The sequence below is a fragment of the Schistocerca cancellata genome, chromosome 3 (assembly GCF_023864275.1).
Source record: "Schistocerca cancellata isolate TAMUIC-IGC-003103 chromosome 3, iqSchCanc2.1, whole genome shotgun sequence".
Classification (NCBI taxonomy): domain Eukaryota; kingdom Metazoa; phylum Arthropoda; class Insecta; order Orthoptera; family Acrididae; genus Schistocerca; species Schistocerca cancellata.
In genome coordinates, this window is record NC_064628.1 from 545,366,906 (window position 1) to 545,379,402 (window position 12,497).

The 12,497-nt window shown below is 41.2% G+C and overlaps 1 protein-coding gene across 1 annotated transcript in view; it reads right to left on the minus strand.

Annotated features, from left to right (window-relative positions):
• Window positions 1-12,497, minus strand: part of LOC126175382 (nucleoporin Nup188) — a 294,589-nt gene that overhangs the window by 80,065 nt on the left and 202,027 nt on the right. The window contains exon 17 of the mRNA XM_049922156.1: window positions 382-971. Coding sequence (XP_049778113.1) covers window positions 382-971 — 590 coding nt within the window. The remainder of the gene's footprint in view (window positions 1-381; window positions 972-12,497) is intronic.

The following is a 12,497-nucleotide window of genomic DNA, read 5'->3' on the forward strand; positions in this document are numbered from 1 at the left end:
GAATATGTAATTAGAAAGAGCTACATTCCCTCATTGGTGTAGCTCAACTACATAATTTAAAAATTGGACTTTCTTTTTATGTAGTTGTCTTTACCCATATTATTGTTTGCATCCTATCACATCTAAGATTTATCTTTAGCTAATGAGTATACACACAGTAAAACATATGATCAATGTTTTAAGCTCAAATTTGGTGATGTTTCAGTTAGTCACATAATTTAAAAGAAGTGAGTAAGAAAGAAATTAGCAGATGTTTCAGTCAGTCACACTATTTTGAAACCAGAAGGAAAGAAAGAAAGAAGGAAAGAAAGAAGTAAGTAGTTTATAACTGACCACCTAAGTGCAGATACAAAGCTCATAGATATAAAATAGTTTCCTCACCAATGCCACTCATTAACTACAAGCAGATACGCTTCCGCCAAAATAGTAAACAGCCGTGCATCATCATTTCCCACCTCCAGTTGTAAAACACTCATTAAATCATGTGACAACAACTCCTTCTGATATGCAGACATTGATATTTCTGCATGTTTTAGAACCATGGCAAGAAATTGCTTCCATGATGTGAGGAGCTTTATCTTTTCATCCATATCCAAACTAACTCCTGTTTGCTTCTTTTTATAAATATTGTTTTCAATAGCCTTTCTACGAGTCTGTGGCACTAATTTACTTTTACTACTTTGTGAGTTGTCAGTGTTATCTGTCATTGCCCTTTTCCCACTTCTTTCTGCTTCAGGAGTGCTTCTACTAGTTGATGCGGTGTCCTCAGGCTTTCTTTTGCCAGGAGAAACTGTTTTGTTGACTGCTGAAGAGCCTGGTTGCGCATCACTTGCACTTCGTAATCCATGTTCTTCACACTCTTCGATGTTGCCAACATTATGGTGTTTCTCAGCAGCTATTCCAAATATTGCTTTATTCAAACCAATGTTCCATTTTGGTTCTAGGCTCTCCACAAGCAAAGATGATATATACTGAAAATAAATTAAACAAATTATTGTACTGTTACTACAAAAATAATGCATACAAAAAATAATGGAGGTGTGATTTCATTAGCAAGAAAGTAGTTTATAAAGGGCAAAGGACTGTGACATCCTCCCTCCACTTATTTCTTTTGAAACCTGAAGGTGTGGGACCTGCTTGGCAAAATTGGTTATTTCACAGAAACTTATTTGGAAAATTATCCACTTATCTGATTCTTCTGAGATTTAACTTCTTAATTCTTGTGACCCCTTGGTGGAAAACTATGCACTCCTAAATGTGCTAATTGCACCTGAGAGTCAATCACGGTGAACTTTCATTAAGTGACAGAATGCTTATTCTAGACTGAAGTTACATGAATTCTGTAAACAACACATTAGGACCCCTGCATAAACAAGTTGTTAACAAATTCAAATATTCTTATGACAAACTGGGTGGAATTAATTAGTACTAAAAAGACCAGTGATTTTAGTTTTACAGGAAACTATATCCAAATATGAGTGATCTAAATAATTTATAGAAAATCTTCTTTAAGTGCAGTGTTTGATAGTAAATGTTTCAATCAAAGAGTACACAACAAGTGTACATAATTTTCAAGTGAACCAAGCTAGCCCACCGTCATATTTATGTCGAACCTTTGAAAAATAGAACACATTGTATTAGTGGGGGCTTTTTATAGACTGTAACCAGTTTTATGAAACTGGTATTTTACGATACATAAACATCTGTATGAGGACAGATCTCTGCTGATTGTATTGGGAGAGACCTGTAGAGAAGAATGTGGCATCCTTATTGTGCATATAAATAGCTGAATGAGAAGGTTATCAGCACACTTGCTAAAGTAATCCAAGAGAAATGCGATTCAATGTGTAAAACTTTAAAAATAAAAAAAATTTTAGGAACCCTCCTGGGTTGATTGGCATAATCACAGAATCGTGCAAGATGTAAATTTGAAGAGTGACCAAAAAATCTGGACAGAGTACAAAGATAATGTTAAAACAACAACTCATGAAAATGTGGATCACTGCTTACAGAAAACCTCGATGAGCCAATAACCTTGACAACACATTCGACGCTCTTCTTAATAATTTAGGAAACTGACTGGGGAGTTTGCAAAATCTTAGGACTGAAAGCACATTTGTCTTGGCATCTATTAAAATGGAGGGTAGATCACTTGGTGATAGGACTCTTTCCTCTTTCAGTTAAAGTGTGGCTTACTGAATTCTGTATGCCACATGCACTGCATATTGAAGAGTCCTATCACTAGAGTTAGAAACCATGCATTCTGGACTATGTCCCACCCACAGGTAAGTGAGAAGGATTTCTTCTCATCTCTGTGGTTGGAAGGGAAGTATGTCACAGCCAAGAAGTTGACTTCTGTAGCTGTTGTCACTTACAGCCACTATTCATTCCGCCAACTCATAACTCTATACATCAACAGTGACTATAACTTATAAAAGGACAGTATATAAAACCACAGTACTTTAAGTACATCATTCCATTGTTATCTAATCTCTTATTTCATTTCCCTGAATTCGCATGTGGTCTCATACACAGAAAATGACACCTCCTTTCCCTTCCCCAGCCTCTGCAGGCAAAGAAAGGTTCCTGGGTAAGTTGGACTTGTTTTTCTGTTGGGTAAATGTGTTACATAGATTGAAGAATGCACAGTCAATCAAGAAAGATGACTTTCTTAATATGAATATGCCATATGTATTCCAGTGCCCTCACAATCACATTTTACTCCAAATCAATTACTGTAAATTTATTTGGTAAATGGATCTTGAGGACATGCTCAAAGAAAACCACAGACAAGTCAAAAGTGTCTCCACGATCGTCCTCAGCTGCAAAAACTGAAATGTAATTGTAGTGCTCATTTAAAAGGTCATAAAATGTTGAGTTAAAAAAATACCTAGAAATGCAATCTCTAAACATACCTAAGAATGCTGTCCATTCTGAATCTCAGTAAATTTAAAGCATTTCTTGGCCTCTTCAGTACCCAGGTTGGCAGATGACTTCAACACTGAATTAGAATTGGTATCTGTCCCAAATGTCTTATTGCTCAAAGGTCAAGCAACAGTTATTATGGAACAGAATGAGACCTACATGTTTGATATGTCATGAGTGTTTGCTGCAAGATGGCAGTGGTGTAGCAGCTGATACCTGTGGTCAGACAAATTCCTTCACTAAACAGCACTAATGGATGTAAGATAAGTAGGTCTTGCTGATCTTTACACCAAACAGCCAACATCTAGTCAGGCTTTCATAGAAGCTTTGTAAAACTGGAGCAGATGTTCCCTATCTGCTGCTCAAGACCTATGACTAAGGCACTTATATCTGCAAAAATTTTCAACTGGTTTGTTCTGCTCAGGTTCTCAGACTAAATTACTACAAGTCACACAACTGTTATTTTGTTGCCAAAGAGAGTTATTATCAATGCTGAAAACAAAAGTAGCCTAGTAGAGATAGTTCTGAAAAGGGGTTGGATTATAAAAGGCAGAGTAATTTTGATTTTTAGGGATGTTGTATGTACTGCTCCTCTTGTGAAATATCCAAGATTTAGATCTTGTTCGCCTTATGCGTTTCCGCCATCTTGATAAACTGCTAAGAAATGGCACTTTTTCAGATTTTCCTCGATAACTTGCTTCCAGTGCATTTTAGTTGAAAATATGCTAGTATCAATTTTAGAGAATGTTGAATTTCCTACAAGTTTCACATACAACATGCTGGAAAATATGGAACATCTGCTGAGATACAAATGGCACTTTTTCAGATTTTCCTCGATAACTTGCTTCCAGTGCATTTTAGTTGAAAATATGCTAGTAACAATTTTAGAGAATGTTGAATTTCCTATAAGTTTCACATACAACATGCTGGAAAATATGGAACATCTGCTGAGATACAAAGCTGTCAAAATCTGCAAAAATGTCAAGGAATGACAAAAAGTTAGATATGTCAGTGATTTTGCCACAATAGCTTCTTTTTCTGGCCAGTTTTGGGCACAAAACACAACAACCAGTGTTTCACAGGATTTAATTTACGTCAAGGTTCATACAAAATATTTGTAATTATTCCTTATACAAATGAGAAATGTTGCATTAACAATTTTAGTGAAAGTGGACTCAAAACTGAAAATACCATACTCAGTCAAAAATAGTATTCATGAATTTAATATCATCTTTAAACCATTACATATGCAATATCTACATTTAGTTCACATGATTCATGTAATTTTTGGGGAATTAGTGTTTTTGAAAAAGAAAAACACAAATTTTCAACACTTTTGCATATTCTTATAGTTCAACAAAATATAGTTTAAAAATAGAGTTTAAATTTTGTTTTAATAATACATACAAAATTTTAAGTTACAAATTCATTAATTTCTGGAATTTTCATTCTGATATGGCTGATGTGTACAATGCATCACTTAACCAATTGGCAGTGGATCATGTAACTTATCTTTTTCGATACTGAATTCTTCTTCTGGTGCTTATATTATCCAAATCCCCATGAACATGTGTAAGTACAATGGAGCATTGACGTTCTGTTTTTATTTATTTACTTATTTATTTTTTCTTTGCAGCTGCATTTGTTGCCATCAGTGTTTTTACATTAGCATGAAATCACATTCAACAATGTCTGTGTACCTGGTTCATTATTCGTCGTCACTGGAGTTAGACCACCAATATCCTTCTTCCAGCCCCACTTGGAAGCATCTTCTTCATATGCCATCCATAACTAAACTTGCAGATAAGTTCTACATGCATGATATTGAACTGTATCCCTTGTTGGAGGTAGTCACGCTAAATCGAATTTGGTGTTTGTAGCAACTTTAGAAAAGCAAAGATACTGCAACTCTATATAGAGGACTGATGACATCAGCAGTTAAGTCCCATAGTGCTCAGAGCCGTTTGAACCATTTTCTGGTAGGCTGACTCATGGATGATGTATAACGGACCGCATTCTCACTCCCTGGGTGCTGGTCTTAGCTGCATTATAAAATGCTTGTGTTGAAACTGAGAACTTCTGCAGTTGTGAATTGGCTACTACGGAACAACATACAGACGTGGATGTTCTCGTATAGCCAGGAATAATAGTGACTTCAGTATACCAACATAGTGATTTTCCAGTCACAATTCTTTTCCAATTGTTAAATACTTAATGTCAATAAATAACAGTGTGATTGGGGGCAAAGACATGAAAACATCTATTCTGGGAGGTTAATTCTACAGAATGAATAGAATTGTGAACAGAAAATTTGAGAACATGCATTTACGATGTTAAGATGCAATGGCTTCTCTGGCAATGGGTGTTGATCATATAAACATGAAAAAAGGAAAACTAGCTCTGGATCCTTTCATGCTTTTCTGTAGGATGATCATCTCTAAGCAGTCGGATGACGATCTGAAAATATAATTTGAGTACAAACTTATTCCCTTTTCACTGACACTTTTTTTCTGAGGAAGGCATTTTCAAAAAGATAAAGTCCACGTTTTACTCTGTCCTCATGCTCTTACCAACTAACTTAGAAATGGGAAAGAGCAACAAAGGTGATGATGTAGATGGTGGCTACCTCCTACACAGAGTTCACTGGAATCAGAGAAAATGTTTTTCTGCTATTTTTAAAAGATTTGTGACCTATATATAGCAAAATCATGGTGAAAATGGTATGGTAGTTTTTGATTGATACGTCACAGAAGAAAATAAAAGGAACACAAAAAGAACTGAAAAAAACTTGTTTTTCCAGGCTACAACCCTGTGCAGAAGTTCTCTTTGGTGGTACCATGTTTCCACAGATACCAAACAATAAACTGTCAATGGCATTTTTCCATGTTATAAGTGGATGCGATACAATCTCCACTCTGATTGGACAGAAGAAAACCAAATTTTGCATCAGACTTGAGAGTGATGATTCCCACTGAAAAAAGTTACATTTTCAAAGATCCAGCTGCAGAGAAAGAGAAGACCATGGAAGCAATTGAAAATTCCCTTGTAGCACTTTATGCAGGTGTCTCAAATAATTCTGTAGATGACTTGTGATACCTTTGTTTTTCTAAAGCTGCTATAAATACCAAATTTTATTTTGCTCGCATACCTGCAACAAGGGATACAGTTCAATGGCATGCACATAGAACTTAGCCACAAGGGTGGTGTATGAAAAAGATGCCCTGAAGTGGGGCTGGAAAAAGGATAGTGGTGGTCCAACTCCAATGACAACGAATATGAACCAGATACTCAGGCAATACTGAACTTTATTTCATGCCAATGCAAAAACACTTGTGGCAACAAATACAGCTGCAAAAAACCAGTGCTTCAATGCTCCATTGTATGTGTTCTTTGTGGATTTATATCATATGGTAATGGACCAGAGGTTAATTCAACATCAAAGAAAACGAGCTAGATGATCAGCTGCCTATTTGACAAAGTGATAAATTGTACACATCAACTACATCTGAACAAAAACCAAAGAAATACACAAAATTTTATATGTATAACTAAAATACAATTTAAGATCTATTTTTAAATGTATTTTGTTGAACTGTAAATATGTGCGAAAGTGTTGAAAATTTGTTTTTTTCTTCTTCAAAAATAGTTACAGAAATTACATGAATTTTATGAACTACTTGTATACACTGAGGCGACAAAAGGCACGGGATAGTAATACGCACATATACAAATGGCGGTAGTATCATGTACACAAGGTATAACAGTGTGTGGGTTGGAGCAACTGTCATTAGTACTCAGGTGATTCGCATGAAAAGGTTTCTGATATGATTATGGCTGCACAATGGCAATTAACAGAGTTTGATAGCAGAATGGTAGTTGGAACTAGACCATTGGGACATTACATTTTGAAAATTATTAGGGAATTCCATAGTCCAAGATTCACAGTGTCAGCAGTGTGGTGAGAATACCAAATTTCAGGCATTTCCTCCTGCCACGGACAATCAAGTTGCTGACAGCCTTCACATAATGATGAAGAGCAGTGGTATATGCATAGAGTTGTCAGTGCTAACAGACATGCAACACTGTATGAAATAATGGCAGATATCAATGTGGGACATATGACAAACATATCCATTAGGATAGTGTCGCAAAATTTGGCATCAATGGGCTATGGCAGCAGATGACAGCGAGTGCCTTTGCTAACATTGTGACATCCCTTGCAGCGCCTCTCCTGGGCTCGTGACCATACGTTGGCCTCCTTGATGACTGGAAAATTGTGGCTTGGTCAGACAAGTCCTGATTTCAGTTGGCAAGAGCTGATGGTAGGGTTCAAGTGTGCTGCAGACCACGCGAAGCCACGGGCCCAAGTTGTCAACAAGGCACTGTGTAAGATGGTGGTGGCTCCATAATGGTGTATGCTGTGTTTACATGGAATGGGCAGTATCCTCTGGTATTGTTCAATTACTTAGAGACCATTTGCAGCCATTTATGGAGTTCATGTTCCCAAAAAATGATGGAATTTTTATGGATGACACTGCACAATGTCACCGAGCCACAATTGTTTGTGACTGGTTTGAAGAACATTCTGGACAGTTTGAGGAAATGATTTGGCCACCCAAATCCCATTGAACATTTATGGGCCACAATCAAGAAGTCGGTTCCTGCACAAAATCCTGCACAACTCCGCAATTATGGGCGGCTACAGAGGCAGGATGGCTCAATATTTCTTCAGGGGCTTTCAATAACACGTTCAGTCCACACCACGTCGAGTTGCTGCACAACAATGGGCAAAAGGTGGTCTGACACAATATTAGCAGGTGCCCATGGCTTTTGTCACATCAGTGTCTATTTCATACATAATGGATTAAAGATAATATTACATTCAAGAATATAATTTCTGACTGAGGATGGTGTTTCGGTTTCAAGTCCACATTCACAAAAATTGTTAATTCAAAATTTCTTGTTGTGTTAGGGAGTAATTATAAATATTTTATATGAAACTTGAAGGAAATTAAATCCTCTAAATCATTTGCTATTATGCATTGTGCACAAAACTGCGCTAAAAACAGTTATTAAGGCAAAACCACTGACCTACCTAACTTTTTGCAATATCTTGATATTTTTAGACATTTTTACTGCTTTGTACCATAGCATCTGTTCTCAATTTTCCAGCATGTTATATACAAAATGTGCCGGAAGTGAATTACTGAAGAAAAATCGTGCGCCACAATGAAAGTGGGACGAATCCTTGCGACGAAGGAGACAACCATGAGTAAGCCAAGTATGGCCGATGCACAGCCGGCAAAGGATAATGGAGTCCTTGCAAGAAATGGAAGACCTCCACAAGTTTGTGGTCTCCTCTATTGCCATGCCCTTCCGTGTTGCAGATCCTCAGAACATGACGGTCTAACACCGATTGAAGGTCCAGTTCAGGAATAACAATCTCAAGAGACAGGCTGCCACTAGCCAATTTGGATAGCCTGTCAGCGAGTTCATTCCTCAGGGTCTCAACATGACCCGGGGTCCAGACAAAGATCACCGAGAGTCCACATTGCTAGAGGGCAAAAAGGGAATCCTGGGTAGTCAGGACCAAGGGATGGCAAGGATAACACTCGTCAAGAGCTTGTCAAGCGCTCAAGGAATTGTTACACGTGAGGAAGGACTCACTGGTGCAGGAATGGATATGCTCAGGAGCACAAGAGATGGCTACCAATTCTGCAATGAAAACACTGCCACTATCGGCAAAGAGTAGAGTTCATTACATCTTGCATGAATATGAGCAAAGCCAGTGTGACCAGCATCCATCGAGCCATCAGTACAGACTACTTCTGAACCACCAATTGAGAATGAAAAGAATTGGTGGTGGAGCTGAGTCTTTCAGATCTTGTCATCATCATAGGTCAAGACAGAGCAATGAATGGGGGACGCATCACGGTGGTGTAAGGCACAGAGAGAGAAAAGGTAGAGTTCAGAAAAATGAGACTTTATACACTCGTAACCCCAGACTTGGGCCGTCACTGAGGGAGGTGGATCTCCACATTTGGAAGGAGGAAATGGTAGGTCAGGAGCTCCGGCGAGCAGCGGATGCATAACGCATAAGAGACCAACTTTGTTGGTGGACAACCACTACAGTGGAACCCTGCCTCTCCTAGGAGGCTGAGCAAGGGGCTAGTCCAAAAGGCATCAGGTGCCAGTTGAACCTGCATCTATAATGTTGAAGGTGATGCTGAGCCACATGCGAGACTCTCATAACCTGAGGTGTGACCAACATGTCCATTTTAGTTAAAGATGGGGAAGCCATGTCAACCAGGCATCAAAGACCAATTCCAAAAAAATGATGGGAGTCCACCAAACTGAGGGATTGGCCTTCAAGGTATGAGGATGGGGATGGACTGTGAGGCGACAACAGAAGTGCATATTACAGGTCTTGAAAGCTGGAAAATGGAAGCTGGAATGAGAGCCCAAGCCCGTGCTTGGTGTATTGATCCCTGCAGTTTGCGTTCAGCAATGTCCATTGCGGACAAACAAAAATAAATGCAAAAATCATCAGCATACAAAGAGGAGAATAACATAGGCGCCCCACAGCCACCACCAGACCTTTGATAGCACTAACAAGAGAGGGATATTCAAAACAGAACCCAGCGGAACACCATTCTCCTGCAAGTGGCGGCAAGTGCTACTGGAGGCACCAACCTGTACCTGAAAATTATGACACGAAAGAACGTTCCTGATAGAAATCAGGAGTAGGCCACAGATTCCCCACTCACATCAAGTGGCAAGGGTACTGTGCTGTCATGTGATATTATAAGCTTTATGCAGATTGACGAAGACTGCAACAAGGTGCTGACACTGTGCAAAAGCCTTTCATATATCTGACACCAGGTGAAGTAAATTATCTGTAGTAGAGTGGCCATGGCAGAAAGCACCCTGGGTCAAAACCAAAAATTTCAGGATTCAAGAATTCAGTACAGCCTTTGACTCATCATATGTTCAAGTAACTTGCAGAGGACTTTGATTAAACTGATCACATGATTGTTGTCCATCCGAAGAGGCTGTTTACCTGATTTCAAAATTTGAATAACAACACCCTATTGCCACTGGGGAGAGATTCCCCCTTGCTCCAGAGACAGTTAAAAAGGGGAAGTATATGACGTTGGCTAGCAATCAATAAGCACTGAAGCATTTGGCTGTTAGCCAGTCTGGTCCACGGGAAAGAGTGCTGGTGAATTCCTACTCACTAAATGCGGTCTTATAAGGCTCCAGGTTATGGGGAATAAAACACAAAGGGAGTCATTCGAGATGGTGTACAAGAAGACGGAACACAGGTGGACTGTGGACCAACACTAAGGCTCGGGTGAAATAGTGAACAAAATGCTCAGCGATGGAGTCTGGGGTCATAAGGATAACACCATTCAGGAAAATTCCCAGGACATATTTAGAAGGACAACAGCCAAAAATGCGCCTGATCTTTGCCCATACCTACAAAGAGGGAGTATGCAATCCTATGGCAGCGACATTTTGTTCCCAAAAAATACATTTCTGGCATTTAAGAAGGTAACAGGCCTGTGCAAGAAGCCATTTAAAGGCTGGGAGGTGGTTGAGAAATGGATGCCATTTGTAGTATTGGAGGGCATGACACTGGCCTTTAATAGCCACAGCAATTTTGGGGATCCCTCAAGGGGTATTCTTAAGTCAGGGAGAAACTGAGGACGAAGGAATTGCTGCAGCAGCTGCAAAAATGATGATGTTGGTGGTCAAACTCCTACGGGTTCATCAATGCTGTTGGGTGATGGAATGGTTGGGATGGCAGCTGAGAAAAAGGCATCCCAAGCTGAATTAGTAGAGACCTACCTGGCAGGGTGTTCAGGTAAGTGATGCTGAAGAATAAGTAAGACAGCCAGAAAATGATAATTGTTGCACTACTTGTCATGAGCTGCCCACTGAACGAACCAGAGGAATCTAGGGCTACAGGTGAAACGATCAATAGTTGAGAAAGTGCTGTGTGCCACACTAAAGTGTGAGGGGGGCTTCAGCGTTGAGGAGGCAGAGATGAAGCCTTACTAGCAGGTCTTCAATAATCCTGCTGCAGTCATGCAGCCAGTGGTCAGGTACCACCTCACAGTGGGTTACAGGCATTAAAATTCCCAAGGGAACGGAAGCGGGTGGGAGCTGTTGAGAGAGAGCAAGAAGTGTCTTGGGGGGGGGGGGGAGATAATGACTGTATATCATTACCCCAGAGTCTAAATACACTCCTGGAAATGGAAAAAAGAACACATTGACACCGGTGTGTCAGACCCACCATACTTGCTCCAGACACTGCGAGAGGGCTGTACAAGCAATGATCACACGCACGGCACAGCGGACACACCAGGAACCGCGGTGTTGGCCGTCGAATGGCGCTAGCTGCGCAGCATTTGTGCACCGCCGCCGTCAGTGTCAGCCAGTTTGCCGTGGCATAAGGAGCTCCATCGCAGTCTTTAACACTGGTAGCATGCCGCGACAGCGTGGACGTGAACCATATGTGCAGTTGACGGACTTTGAGCGAGGGCGTATAGTGGGCATGCGGGAGGCCGGGTGGACGTACCGCCGAATTGCTCAACACGTGGGGCGTGAGGTCTCCACAGTACATCGATGTTGTCGCCAGTGGTCGGCGGAAGGTGCACGTGCCCGTCGACCTGGGACCGGACCGCAGCGACGCACGGATGCACGCCAAGACCATAGGATCCTACGCAGTGCCGTAGGGGACCGCACCGCCACTTCCCAGCAAATTAGGGACACTGTTGCTCCTGGGGTATCGGCGAGGACCATTCGCAACCGTCTCCATGAAGCTGGGCTACGATCCCGCACACCGTTAGGCCGTCTTCCACTCACGCCCCAACATCGTGCAGCCCGCCTCCAGTGGTGTCGCGACAGGCGTGAATGGAGGGACGAATGGAGACGTGTCGTCTTCAGCGATGAGAGTCGCTTCTGCCTTGGTGCCAATGATGGTCGTATGCGTGTTTGGCGCTGTGCAGGTGAGCGCCACAATCAGGACTGCATACGACCGAGGCACACAGGGCCAACACCCGGCATCATGGTGTGGGGAGCGATCTCCTACACTGGCCGTACACCACTGGTGATCGTCGAGGGGACACTGAATAGTCCACGGTACATCCAAACCGTCATCGAACCCATCGTTCTACCATTCCTAGACCGGCAAGGGAACTTGCTGTTCCAACAGGACAATGCACGTCCGCATGTATCCCGTGCCACCCAACGTGCTCTAGAAGGTGTAAGTCAACTACCCTGGCCAGCAAGATCTCTGGATCTGTCTCCCATTGAGCATGTTTGGGACTGGATGAAGCGTCGTCTCACGCTGGTCCAACTGAGGCGCCAGGTGAAAATGGCATGGCAAGCCGTTCCACAGGACTACATCCAGCATCTCTACGATCGTCTCCATGGGAGAATAGCAGCCTGCATTGCTGCGAAAGGTGGATATATACTGTACTAGTGCCGACATTGTGCATGCTCTGTTGCCTGTGTCTATGTGCCTGTGGTTCTGTCAGTGTGATCATGTGATGTATCTGACCCCA